The 14,226-nt window shown below is 40.5% G+C and overlaps 1 protein-coding gene across 6 annotated transcripts in view; it reads left to right on the top strand.

Annotated features, from left to right (window-relative positions):
* Nucleotides 1-699: 699 nt before the first annotated feature.
* Nucleotides 700-14,226, top strand: part of CLEC16A (C-type lectin domain containing 16A) — a 55,007-nt gene continuing 41,480 nt past the window's right edge. For 3 of the 6 annotated variants that reach the window (XR_009419616.1, XM_059484205.1, XM_059484209.1), the window contains exons 1-8: nucleotides 700-929; nucleotides 7,066-7,194; nucleotides 7,868-8,001; nucleotides 8,746-8,894; nucleotides 9,561-9,666; nucleotides 11,523-11,646; nucleotides 12,529-12,703; nucleotides 13,623-13,676. Coding sequence is in view for 5 of the 6 variants with exons in the window: in XM_059484205.1 (XP_059340188.1) it covers nucleotides 850-929; nucleotides 7,066-7,194; nucleotides 7,868-8,001; nucleotides 8,746-8,894; nucleotides 9,561-9,666; nucleotides 11,523-11,646; nucleotides 12,529-12,703; nucleotides 13,623-13,676 (951 nt within the window). In the remaining variant the exon portion in view is untranslated. Of the gene's footprint in view, nucleotides 930-7,065; nucleotides 7,195-7,867; nucleotides 8,002-8,745; nucleotides 8,895-9,560; nucleotides 9,692-11,522; nucleotides 11,647-12,528; nucleotides 12,704-13,622; nucleotides 13,677-14,226 lie in introns of those variants that run through there. The other 3 variants (XM_059484206.1, XM_059484207.1, XM_059484208.1) reach the window with 3 other exon arrangements.

Below are 14,226 nucleotides of genomic sequence, written 5' to 3'. Positions count from 1 at the left end.
GGTTGGGGCTGTGCCTTCGCCCCTGGAAGTTGTTTCACGACCTCTGCTGTGACCGAGGCCCTCCTGAAGCGGCACTGCGGGCCCGGCCCGTCTCGGCTGCGGTGCAGGTGCTTCTTTGCCTATACCAAAATATAACCGAAGGCGGGATTTTAAACTCGGTCCATTTTTGACACTGCCTGACAAACTCTTCAGCTTTTACATAGATTTAGTTTATTTCTCTGACTAAAGCAAAAAAAAAAAAAAAAAAAAAAAAATCAAAACTAGGTCAAGACAGTCAAGAGTCCTCTTCTCTTTGTTCTTCCTCAATATTTAGGCCGATTTAAAATCCTTACTGGAAGAACCTCAGCAAGGGAAATTCCAGCAGCGGAATTTCTGACGCTGTGTCTTGCAGCACAGGAGTGACCCCGCAGAACAGCTTCGTTTGGGCTATGGAAGCCGAACAAGGAATGTCAGGCAGGGGCCAAATTTTACCTCAAATTACAACACATTTAGGACGTACTCGTAAGACGCTTAATGTGTTTTGGTTTTTTTTCTGGTTCGGGCGCCTTTTACTCTCTTATGTTGTTCTAAGCAAGCCGGCCCCAGAGCGCGCCCGGCGCAGGCCCCGCCCCGCCCCGCCCGTGTGAGGGCTTGGCCCCGCTCCCCGCGGTGCTCCCTGGGACTCGCAGTCCGCGGGCCGGGGGCGGGGCCGAGCCGGCGATTTCCGGCGTGCCCTGGCCGCGCATGCGCTTTGCGCGCCGGTTCCGCCGCCGAGGCTCCGGGCCGGTCCCCGCCCGCCGGTCGCCCGCTCGCCCCGCGGGGCTATGAGGCCGTAGGGCCCGCGGGCCGGAGTAGCCTTCCACCGCCAGCATGTTCGGCCGCTCCCGCAGCTGGGTGGGCGGCGGGCACGGGAAGGCCTCCCGCAGCATCCACTCCTTGGACCACCTCAAGTGAGCGAGGGGCGGCCGCGGGCTCGGGGCGGCAGTGGGGGCGGAGGGTGGCGGGGCCGGGAGGGGGCTCGGAGGGGAGCGGTTGTGGCCGGGCTCCGTCCGCAGAGCTGCTCGGGGCAGGTTTCCCTCGGAGCCGGCTGCGGGGCCGGGAGAGGAGAGGGCGGCTCGGCGGACGGCGCTCCCCCGGCGCTCGCTGCCCTCGCCGGGGCGTTTTGCCGCAGCTCTCCTGAGGGGAACGCGCCCGGAGCAGTCCCCTGTGGCGGAGGCTCTGAGGTCTGGTGTCCGCCTCACGGAAACCGGCCTCTCCGTCCCAGAAAGTCCTCCGGGCAGACGTAGTTCGTCATGTAATGTCACACTCCGGCTGCCATACGTGTTTGTTTTGTTTTTAGCAGTGCCACAGAGTCTGCGGGGGGGGTAGAGTGCAAGGCGTGATAAATACAAGAAATACCGCATTCCTCGTGAGGGAGAACTTTGTTTGTTTCCTGCTGGCGCCTGAGGCGAGGGGCTGGAGCCGGGGTGTGGGCAGTGCAGTCCCGGTGTGAGGGGAGGTCCGTGGCAGCCGTGAGTCACGGCGGGCCGGGGTGTGCCCTGCGCTGCGGGACGCGGCGGCTGCTGCAGAAGGAAAGCGCTGAGCTTGAGAGCTGTAATGTGTTCTGCAGCCCCACAGCCGTGTGTTACTGCTGCCCGCTGAAGGTGGAATAGTTTTTTCCCAGCTCTGCCGCTGGAGAGTTGGAAGGGTGGCAAGGGATAAAAAATTTAATTTCTCTGTTCCATTTTAAGTGTTCCGCTCTTGCAAGAAAAATGAGAACCACCTTGATAGCTTCTCTTTGTACTGAACGAGAAAAGGAGGTCATTGAGATATGAAGCATTTTCTAAATGAAATCACTGTGACTATGTAGCTCATTGAGAAAAAGTGCTTTGTAGTTTTCAGTCATCTTGCAAGGAGGACATGAATGGGTCCTGACAGTAACGAGCAGGATGCCCTGTACGGGATTTGGATCTTGCAGTTGTTTTATCAAGATGATTTATGGATTCTGGTCCTTGTCTCTAAACCGGAGAAATGTTCAAAATGAGCAAGACTATCTGAAATGCAATGCTTTTTACCAAAGACACGGAACTCAAGCCCATGAATACAAAACTAATGAGGCAATGGCATTGCAGAAATAATTTTGAAAGTATTGTAGGTCAGACTAGCATGCCAGTGTAGTCTGGTTTTACAGGGAAAAGGGGGGAAAGTCGTGGTCAGATGTAAACATAGGAATGTTCTGCTGAACATCCAAGGAGTAGTTTTTGTGTACCGCTCAGCATTAGTGAGCTTTAGCTCTTCCTTTGATGTTTGACTGAAGGTAGAGCAAGAATGCTGGTGCGTGATGAAATTTGAAAAAACTGAATTTAAGTTTAGGAAAAAAAGAGCGAGACTTGAGACTTACTTTCACATGTCAGAAAAATGTGTCCATATGATCTGTTGGGGCCACAGAGAATAGAAAAATAGCACCCTACCTCATTTGTAGCAATGGGGAATTGGGCTGTAAGTGTTGTGGCTTGTTATCAGAGAGTTGGAGTATATATTTATCTACTGAAGTACAAGCTTTGGTCTGTTTGCTTTTTTGCATGTGATTTCTATAATTATGAATCTGAAATGGTCATATGTAAAGGACAGATAATACTTTGACCTGTTTATACTATGTATATTTTAAGTGTTTGTTTATCCAAGCTGTGTGAATTTCAGCTTCTAGCTGGATGCCAACAGGAAAGGTGAAATTGAAGTCTTTTCCAAGTGTTGAAGTGGGTAAAGTAACAGAAGGAAAAAGGTGAGAGAGCCTTTGCTTTGGGGTCAAGAAAGAAAGAAAGTCTCAGTAAGCACACTTGATAAGCTGTTTATCTTCTCATCTTTTCAACTCATCAAAGCCCCATTTTGTGTTCCATATGAAGGAGCTGAGTACAACACATCTGCCTTGCCATTGCAGGTTAGCTCAGCCTGCAAAAGGTACATTATGCTGTGTTACAGGGGTGAAATCAGTCTGGGCTAGCCTTGTGGGAACATTTTTAATTTTTAACATGCATAAGGCAGAGTTTAGTCTAAATTGTAAACAATCCACATGCTTAGTGATACCAGCAGCATTATTGCTTTTGGTCAGTGAGTGCTGGATCTTTCCCATCAGCCTTTAATGCAGTTTGTTTGAGGTTTGCTTTTGAAATTTTGCTATTCAGTCTTCCTGCAAACACACCAGAGGGTGGATTGGCTGAAGGAAAATTGTGACACACTTTGCATTGGGTGTTTTTGTACAGTCTCTTGATCTAGGGAAAACAGTTAAAATTTAATCTAACTTCTGAAATGCCATCTAGAGGAGGATGGCACAGTGCTACTCACTGCCTGGGTACTTCTCACAGAACTTGATCTGTTTGTGTGTCTTTGTTTCTAAGTCAGACTTTCCCCCTACTTTTCTGTGGTATTTTACACAGCCCTGTTGCTACTGTCAAGCGCATTTCCCACGGCTGCTTCTGCACTTGGTATTTTAATTGCATTGTGACTGCACAAAGGTTCCATGCCACTAAAATTGGGTGCTGAGCATTTCCCATGCCTTGGTCAGATGCAGTGTCCATAAAGGTGCTTGAAGTCCTTTTCCATGGGTGATTCATTTCCTGAGGCACTGTCTGTGCCATGCATCAGGTGTCCTGTGTGAGAACAATGTGCAATTACCTGGTCACAGGCAGTGAAGGAGCAAGCCTGCTATGGGCAGGTCTGGGCTTTTAAAATTTGAGTGCTTGACTTCTTAAACTCTTAGCTGTTCTAGTGTATTTTGTAAGTATTGAGTAGGAAAGTCATTAATATGCACTTACAATATTCACAAGTTACTATGTTGCCCCTTTGAGCATGAGTTCTAACCAGAAAAATGTTCAGAATTTTATTGGGTTTGTTGAGTTGCTGGCAACTTCTCCAACTGATTCTGATGGTATCGAGTGCTTTGGCACTTCCTGCATGATGTATTTTTGTTTAAACCCAGTCTTCAGATACAGAGAAGACAAAAGTCTCCTCTTTAAAAGTTTTGTGTTTTGAAGCACAAACCTGATCCCTCTGTAATCAGCATTTAGAGACAGCCTTTAAAGACTTACCTAAATACAAAGATACTGGGTTTGTGTGATGCTTCATGTTCTCATAATATGGTATTTCACATGTCTGTAAAGAGAAGCAAGTATGTGTATGTTTCCTTGTACATTTTCAAGCAAACAGGATAAATAAAAAATGAAATAAAAAGGAATAGCTTGAAGGTGAAGCCCAAGTTTCCTCTAAGTGCATCAGTGCCTTAGCAGAATAAGGAATTTGCAGTAATGCTTCTACTAAATAAATAAATTTTGAGGTAATGTATTCCTGATTATTAAATGCTTCTTGCTTTTTGTGTTTGTAATGCTTTATATTCCATAGGCTCCCAAAATGAAATAATAGCTTGCCATTCTTCCCACTGCATCCCATACCCAAAATCCTACTGCTGGAGTAAACTTTAATCCCAAATTTGTGTAATATAACTTGTTAATGAGAAATACATGTTCACAGATGCAGTGATTTCTATGTGACTTCAAATTAATAGTCTAAAATATGTGAAGTAATATAGTATTACTTACTAACTGTTTCAGGAAGTTGTTAAAATGATTGAGGAATGAAGTGATCTAATTGCCATCTCTTCTCTGTTCCATTAACTGCTGCGTCCTCAGAGCAGGGACTGAATTTTTGTGTTGTCTTTTGATTCACTGTCCTGATGATGCACCAAGTGCCCTAATGGGAAGCTTTTCCAGGGCTTGTGTGCTTTGTGCTGATTTAGAAACCCCAGGAATTCTCACATCTTCACTGTGAGCCGTCCCACTGTCAGTGTGCACAGAAGGAATCTTGAGCTGTGATCTCAGATTAGTGGAAGAGGATTTCCAGGTGCTCTCTTTGCTGTTTAATGACTATTCTGGTACAGCACGTGACCAGGCAGTTGTGACTGTAGGACACAGCTGAGAATCAACTTTTCCTAGAGTGGTTTCAATGTGATCAGTGATTGTTTTGAGTTTGAAAATGAGTGTTGATTTAGGAGGGGGGAAAGAAAACACTATGAAGAGGGAGAGAATTTTTTTTTTTACTGAAGAGAAAGATAAAGAAAAGACCATTCCCCCTCCACCTCTCCCCCCTCTGCCACCTATTCCCTTTTTCCTCCTTTTTGCTGACTGGTGATATATATAAGATGGTAATGGCTTTGGGAGTGTAGTGCAGGCTTTGCTGATTAGGGGAGTGAGGGAAGGGAGCATGCGGTTTCAGGTTTGTGAAAGCTGTGGACTCCTGAGGGCTCTTTACCTCTTGTGTCCTTGTGCAGTACTCAACACAGCAGAATTGTTGGTTGAGGGTGAAGTAATATCAAGAGCAGTGAGCACACAGTGTTTTACCCTCAGCTTCTCTGAAACAGCACCTGTTCCCTGCATGGCTTGTGAGGACAGATTTTCTTGCTGCAAGTCCTGTGAAACTCTGCCCAACTTTGGCAGCTCAGTGTTTGAAGAAGGCTCCCAAAACCAAATTTGAAGATTTTGAATAAATTGTAAATATGATCAAAGTTCTTCTGTGTTTGTGAGAGATTTCTTGAGTTCAAGCAAAAGGTTCTGAAACTGGGTAATATCTTGTCTTGTCTTTGGAAGTCTGATAAGTATTTGGAGCAGCCTCACATGAGTATTCAGTTAAATGGCAGTTTAGTCTCTGGCTGTGTGCTTGCCCAGTGCAATGATTCAGTTTTTTAGTGTTGATAAAATTGATGGGAATCTTGTTTTTTGGAACATAATTTCAAGTCTGTTTTTTGATCTAAACATCTTACTTTAAGCCATAAACCAGATACCCCAACATTTATTTTTAGAAATGCACTGTGTTTTTTGGAACCTTACAAAAGCTTGGCAAAATTCTACTAATGAGATTCCTAAAATTTTAGTCTGAATCACTGAACAAACTCTCATGGAATCCAGAACAATAATGAAGGCTGCCCCAGGGTCAGGACACAGGCTATTTTCACAGAACTAGATCCTGGAAGTTTGATTAACTCCATATTCATGGCAAGATTAATAATATGGGAAATCTGTCATCCTTTCCAAACACTTGTGAGTATTTGCACAGAAATGCTGAGGTGTTACTCCTGGTTTTCAGTACAATCATAACATAATAATATAGGAACTGTGTTTAGGAATCCAAACTTGTGCTGTTCAAAAATGACATGAAATTTCCCTCATGTTTTTTAATTTATTTTCAAAACTGTGCACCTTTCTTATATTTACCCTTTTTTAAATCACTCTATAAAAAAAAAAGGGGGGGGAGAAAAGCAGTGGTGATTTTTGTGCTTTTATTAGAATTTGATGTAACAACTTACTTGGGCAAAAAAAGTGCTTCCTTGAAGAGTAACATTCGGAGACTTAAATTGTCTATAGCTTCCTGTCACCTGTGGTATAGACATACCATTTTTTAAGCTTCACTAGACAGTCTTAAACTCTAGCCTTTTGAAATGATAAAGCTGGACTTTACCCCCTTTCCAATCAGTGTTTCTGGGCAATACTGATTTCTGGGAGTGCTCAGAGGACCAGAGACCTGATGAAGTTTTGCCAAGGTGAATGAATAGTCTTTGAGGATCCTGATACTAAACATCAGAATAGATGTGAGTCAGTGAGGGGCTCTGCAGGCAGGAGAAGGGATTGAACTCATGTGGCACTCAAGAGAAGGATTAGACCTCACTGCCACTTTTCCATGGCAGCTACTGCATGCTTACCTGCTTCTTCTATTTCTATTTCTGTTGTTCATCACTCCATTGACTTCAACATATTCCAAAGAAATTCACAGAAGAAGCACCTTGGGACCAGTTGCACAGTTTCTAGTTCTATGTTAACATCTACATAAGCACCCATAACTCACCTGGCTGGGGGATATTTGTTCCCTTTGTCACTCTGTTTAACAATTACTTTTCTCTCTGCATCTGTATTAGAAGGAAATTTTAGGGGTTTAAAATTGTCCAACTGTTAGACTTGGTGTGTGCATATGTGTGTGTCTGTGTTGGTGCAGTGGTGAAAGACAAATATGGTGCATGTGGGAGTGGCAGGATAGCTCATCACTTGTGCTTCTTTTCCCTTTTAGGTACATGTATCACATTCTGAGTAAAAACACAGTCGTGACAGATCACAACCGCAACCTGCTGGTGGAGACCATTCGTTCCATAACGGAGATCCTGATCTGGGGGGATCAGAATGACAGCTCAGTGTTTGAGTGAGTATCCCCAGCCACTTCTCTCTGGGACTCTGCTTTTGTGCTTGAAGAATGCTTGGAGTTGTACAGTTCTATTCATGTTTACTCCCCCAAGGAGTTCTGTTCCTGTTACTGTGAACTCCTCCAAGACTGCATTTCATGACTATATGTAAAAAGATGTGTCCTGTAGTAGATGTGTGAGCAGGTTCATATTCATGTCATGCAGGAATTTGCGGCTTCTAAAAAGTGTTTGGATTGTAGAGCCCCTTTCAAGTACTGCTTTTGTTTGACTCTCCATTCTTTTGATATAAATATGAACTCTAATATATTTTAGGGTCCAGATTTACTCAGTACATCCAATATCACATTGCTTCAATTTACCTAAGATATCACAAATTCTAGCTGTGGTATTTAGAGCTGCCTGATAAACTGAATGTACTAAAATACAGTAAGAAAGGCCCTGAATACTTGATACCTTTTGTTCTGCATAATTTGAATTTCAAGCCCTCTTGTTTAGTATTTAAGGTTTTTGAAAGATATTCTTTTGTTATGCACATGCAACTTTGCAAAGTAATTCTTCATAAAAGCAAAACATGCTGTTTGTCAAAGTTCCTTGAATTATCCCTGCTCCTAGCCAAATTATGTTCCTGTTACTTACAACATGTGACTTAGTGACATCTTTGTTTTCTTTCAGCTTTTTCTTGGAGAAGAATATGTTTGAGTTCTTCCTGAACATCCTGCGTCAGAAGTCAGGTCGTTATGTGTGTGTGCAGCTGCTGCAGACTCTGAACATCCTTTTTGAGAACATCAGCCATGAAACATCCCTGTGTAAGGACACACTTCCAAACTGCTTAGGATGAAGTGATCTAGATTTGATTGGATTCCCTTTCAGGCAATGAAATTTAGTCCTAGTACCCCTGCACAGAACTATGGATTACTGACAGTCTTTTAAATTGAACACTACCAAAAATGTGGTGTAAACTGATTCCACAATACCTTTGAATGTAAATTTTCCATGGTGCAAAAGTAGTTTTTTGGTACAACAAGCATTTAGCACATTTCAAGGGATTCCTTAAGTCAAATTAGTTGTGATCTGAAATGTTCACTTGCTGCCACAGGTCATGTGGTGAGACTCTGGTGTGTAGTTTGTACTGTAACTGTTCTGACATCATTGGTGCTGGCAGTCAGCCACAGGAGGTTCCTTCAAAGTTTTTGGAAAAATACATAGAGGATAGAAAATTAATAATTTGAAGTATTCCACCACTGTTATGAAAGTCATCATCAAGCCTTTGCCAGTTGGGACTTGGGGAGGAAAAGGGTTAAGTGTCATTAGCTGCAGAGCTTACCTGAATTGAGGAAGATAAAGTATATTCTCAGTTGTCTTGTTCTTGGGAGCAAACACCTTTGTGGGGAGCAGATCCTTTATATTAATGGTCAAAGGCATCACTTGTTTGGCTCAAAATTGTGATCTTCAAGCATCAGGTTGTTGCTTTCTAGCTGGCACTTTAAATACAGCCTGTTACCTCGGTCATTTTTTTTTTTGTTAACCTGTGTAAATACTTTTTTTTTCAGACTACCTGCTCTCTAATAACCATGTGAATTCTATTATTGTCCACAAATTTGACTTTTCTGATGAAGAGATCATGGCATATTACATATCATTTTTGAAAACTCTTTCCCTGAAACTCAATAATCATACTGTACATTTCTTTTATAATGAGGTAAGTAAAGAAAGTTGCAGTATAATGATAAGAGGACTTGAATTAGAAATTGATAGGAGTGTGGCACATACTCTGTTTAGTCTCTTGTCTCATAATGTCTTGCATTTATTTTTTAAATGGCCATGCTAGTGGTTGTGAATTTGTTTGTGAGAATCTCTGCACAATCATGGCTTTGTCCTCTTACAACTATAATAAACTAAAAATCTGGAAGTTAGTGTTATATTGGCTCATTTCAGTAGTTTTAAAGTCTGCTTCCTTGAGAATTCAACTTGCTTATGCTTTCTTTTCTTGTGCTTTCATAAACAGGATCTTTTCTATTGCATCACTTGGTTCTAAGAGGTTTAGTCAAAGTCCAAAAAGCTGATTCAAAGGGCAAAGTTGAGCTGGGTTTTTCCTCTCTGCACTCTGCTTTCTGCCAGAAGAGGGCATGAAAGCACTGGCTATGTGTGCTGTGTGCAGTTATTCTGGGAAGCTCTGGTGCTTAAAGCAGCTCGTTTTAATGCCGAGCTACACATGCAGGTGAATGTGCATTGTAAAATCATTTTGATTACTTAAGTAGAAGGTAAAGATACCAAGTTAATATAGGGAAAACATAATTTATACAGAATCCCAAGCCATATTCTGTACATGTTTAATGAATAAATATTTTCTTTCCTCTTGTTGCAGCACACTAATGACTTTGCTTTGTACACCGAAGCTATTAAATTTTTTAACCACCCCGAAAGCATGGTCAGGATTGCTGTTAGGACTATAACCTTAAATGTCTACAAAGGTATGCTTTTTATACATTAAAAAAGGTATGTGTGCAAATCTGCTTTCAGTGTAGTTTAATTTTCACTTATTTGTGAAGGTTTTCTGTCTGTTTTGTGAGACTGAAAAGCTTAGCATGTTGACAAGTTTCAGATACACATTTTTTACTTTTGTGACAACTATCCCAAACCTGCAGTATGTACTTGTAAATAGTATTATTTTCTTACCAATGAAACTGGTTTAAAAAAAAACTCCAAAAGTGTCAGGCATACACAAGGAACTTTAGCTTCCTTTCCAAGAGAGGTCAGAATGTGACCATATTTAAAAAGTAAACAAACAAAACCCCAAAACCAGTATGTTTTAAGAATACAAATTATCTTTTACTCATGAAATTGAGCTTTCTGGTGTATGAAGCAGTAACCACCCTCACTCCCTTTTGGACTGGAAGTGCATTAAAATGACTGTAGAACTGGTAGGTGCTGCAGTCACTCCAGTCTCAAGAGGAGCTGGACCATTCCCAGAGGTGCTCAGTGGAGGCCAGGAGGCTGCAGCCTCAAACTCCTCTGCTGGGCATTCCAGTAGGATGTGAGGAAAAAACCTAAAGCTTCACTGTGAGAGTAGTTGAGCCCTGCAGTGATTTTTCCAGAGAAACGGAGGCATCTCTATTGTTGGAGGTCTTCAAAAATCAGCAGGAACATCAGAAACCTGGCTGAAATTTGAAGTTAGCACTGCTTTGAGAATGTGTTCTCGAAAACCCAATGTCCAAAAGTCACTTCCCCCTAAATTTTTCTTGGGATATTTAAGATTTTTAATGAACTGTTCACAGTGTTCTCTTTAAAAAAATTGTTTATTCTGAACTTCTACCTCTGAAATCAGCATGTTATAAGGTAATATGTATTATGCAATATGTTCATGCAGGATTTCTTGTTCTTTAGTCCATTTTAAGTTAAATTACATGTTGAATTTACAAAACTTTCTGTCAGTTAAGAGAAGAAGTGGTTTGACAGTCTTCATAGAGGCATATGAGGTCTTTTTTAAAACAATGAGCTGTTTGCTTTGCAAATGACTGGATAGCCTGCATAGCAAATAGGATCTTTACAGTGTTGGCTGCAACACTTTTTCTTGTATAAGAAATGAGCACTTGGTACTTCTACTTGAAGGAACTGTTTTAAGTGTAAATATGAGCTCAAAAAAAAAATAGATTATAAGCTTCTTATCCTATTTGTGATATATTTTTGCGACTAAGTATTTTTATTTTAAAAATTACTTTTCTAGAATTTTCATTGAATGTTGTAGTGATATAATGGTTAGAGTTTACAGGCAGAGCTCAGATGTTCAGGTTTGATAATTTTCTGACTACCTGTTTGCATATATTCTGCTCTAACTGCTACCCCATATGTTTTAGTTTAGATGCTTTGTGCTTTAGCATTTTAAACCCTTTTAGAGGATGTCACTATCCCAGTTCCTAATCCTGTTAACTGTTGTCTGTTTCTTTTGCCCTTCCTTCACTGATGATTCCTGTGTTCCTTAATGCAGTGTCATGTAAGTCTAACTAGCTTGACTCTCAGCATTAATGCTTTATTCTTGCGCTTCTCTCTTCTTTTTAATAAAAAATATGCTAAAAGAACCTTTCTGAATTCCACTAGATTTGTTTCTTTTCAGACATCTGTAAATATATCAACATTAGGCTCATTCAAACCAGATAAGAATTGATGTGGCATTTTTGTAGATTTCCATTTCATGCCTAAGATTGTGTCAGGTGTATACTCATATGGAAAACTAGCATGTAATCAAATTCAAAAGATATTTTATTATATTTCTTAAAAAGCAATAAAAAATATTGGCAACTGATTTTTCTTTTTAATGATTTCTCTTCAGTGGACAACCAGCCTATGCTGCATTACATTCGAGATAAAACTGCAGTTCCTTATTTCTCCAACCTCGTCTGGTTTATTGGCAGCCACGTGATAGAGCTGGATAACTGTGTGCAGACTGATGAAGAGTAAGCTTTTACAATGCTGCCTCTTGAATGCAAATGCTTTTCCCAGATGTCAATGGTGTGCTCATTTTGTCTATAGTAGTCCAGTTAAGTTAGTTTCTAGATATGTTCCCATGTAGGCAGTTCAGACTTTTCACTCTTTAAGGTTTTTTAGTGATTCTTCAAGGAAACAGTGCTGTGTGCCTGATCTGTGCTGCTATCCCTACAAGTAAATTAGTGTTTGCACCAAGCCTTTTCTTTGGCTTTGTTTTGTTCTGCTAAAAATAGCAGATATCCAGAAGACACAACAGGCATTTTGTGCTTCTCAATCTTATAAACTTTGTCTTTCTAACATCCTTTTTTCTTTGTGTCATCTCATTAGAAGAGCTTTCTGAAAAGGTTCTAGGAAAAAGATTTAAACTAGAAATATGAACTTGATTGTGAGCTGTCAGACCTGACATGACAGTGTAATATTCCACTGTCAGCTACAGAAATACTTTGTTGATTCAAGTTGTTCTTGGTTTGTCTTGCCATCCCCACCTTAGAGTGGCCGTGTGTTTCTTGCTTTCCTAAAGTGAAGAGGTAGGTGTTAAATACAACACCTAATTCTTCTTTCATTTTTGGAAAAGAAATCTTCTCATTTTTGTAGTTGGCTTATGAAAACACTGGCAATGGAAGCAAAGCTTTGTAAAAACAAAGTTTTCTTGTGAAAACTTGGGGCAAAAACTTGATGTGTGAATCCTAAAGAAAATACAGGCAGCTGTTTAACAGCTGCATTAGTTGGCTTCACTGAAACATCTTCTTTGGGTAGTCTACCTGAGCCAGCTGATCTGTGGCAGGGATGTATGTTATTTTTTCCTATCACAATTGATCATGTGTAATTTTTTATTTCTGCTCTCTTTTCAGGCACAGAAATAGGGGCAAACTGAGTGACCTGGTAGCAGAACATCTTGATCATTTGCATTACCTTAATGATATCCTTATCATTAACTGTGAATTTTTAAATGATGTGCTGACAGACCACCTACTTAATAGGCTCTTTCTTCCCCTCTACGTGTATTCCTTAGTAAATCAAGACAAGGTAAGCTAATACCTGCAAACAGTGAATTCTCAAAGGTGCTGCTTGCTTTCAGCGTGCAGAGTGATTTGGGCAGTTGGGTATATGATGTGTGGTTTACATGAAATAGCTTAAAGAGGGTGGCTGTAGAGGAAATAGCCTGAAATGCAATTCAAGAGCACACCAAAGAAATGCTGCTTTGGGTGACATGGTGGTTAAAAGCTCACAGTGTTGGAGACCAAGAAGAACTGCAAATTTGGAACAGGGTTTAAATTTCTGTGACACTGGGAGATGTGTGATTTCCTTTTCTGATAAGCTAACTTGTCTTCTGGCAAAAACTGAAAAAGCAAATTTGCCATGGTCTAAAAATCTATCCATGTAGAAAATACAGACTCCTGGGTTTGATACTCATTTCTTCTATTTGTAGAGAAACTGTGTTTTAGTGTGATGAAGCTGAATTTCTGTTTAAAGCGTAGCCTTTAAATTAAGTGGTGGTTTCACTAAAACTGGGTTTTGTGAAATAGAAAGTATTTTTTAAACCTGCACAGGTTCCTGCATTCATTTGTCTGTTGTGGGTAATATTTCATGCTATCTGCATAGCTAATTAGCAGTCTTTAATGAATGTTAACTGAAAAGTTTTTGAACTGGTAGCATAGTGAAAACCAATGTACTTCTCAGATGCTCACCTGTTTAAATTACTGAAGTGACCACGAGAGACAGTAATTAATTGCAATTTTTTAGTCAAGGAAGAGTGAGAGATATGATTATTCAGAGAGTCTCCATTTCAAATAGTTTACAAGTAGTGAATGTTAAAGATAAAGAACTTGATGCTTTTTGAATATTTTGTAGCAGGATGTGGAACAACACAAGTTTGATTTTAAATAAAACATTAAGCCATATAAATTCTTTGTACAAGTAAGCACTTTCGTAACTTTTTCTGTAGGGTGGAGAGCGTCCAAAAATAAGTCTCCAGGTTTCTCTTTATCTTCTTTCTCAAGTAAGTATTTTAATATTTGTCCTGTTTCAGAACAAATTCTGCAGTACTCTTGTGATTATAAAATGTGTGTTTTCATCACATTGGCAAAACCATAAAAGAAAATTCATCGAAGCAAATTTCTAACCTTTCAGTTTTCATTAAGAAAAAGAAAGTAAAACATTTTTGGCAGACAATTTGAGTTAATGTCATTTTTCTGTGGATCCCATTGCCCAGGGTAACTTTCAGAGCATTTCAAATTGTGTACATGCCCTGACAAATTAAGTGTAATAGATATGCAGCATGCTGGGTCAGAGCTTGGTACCATGGCAGATGAAATTTACCCAGATGCTGTATTGCATTCTGAATCTGCTTAAGCTATGGAAAATCTCGGGTTTGAATTTTCCTCTTTGAAAACCCAAACCCCAAAAACCACCACTACCAAAATCTCACTTTCTCACCATTCACAGTATGAATGTCATTATGCCTATAGCTTAAATCTGTAATTAAGTACTTATTTCTTACTCATATCAGTTCCACCTCCTTTTCCTTCTGGAATTAATTTTCAAATTAA

Source organism: Ammospiza nelsoni, chromosome 17, assembly GCF_027579445.1.
Source record: "Ammospiza nelsoni isolate bAmmNel1 chromosome 17, bAmmNel1.pri, whole genome shotgun sequence".
Taxonomy (NCBI): Eukaryota; Metazoa; Chordata; class Aves; order Passeriformes; family Passerellidae; genus Ammospiza; species Ammospiza nelsoni.
The sequence above is the reverse complement of the archived record's forward strand: the minus strand, read 5'-3'. Positions and strand labels throughout refer to the sequence as shown.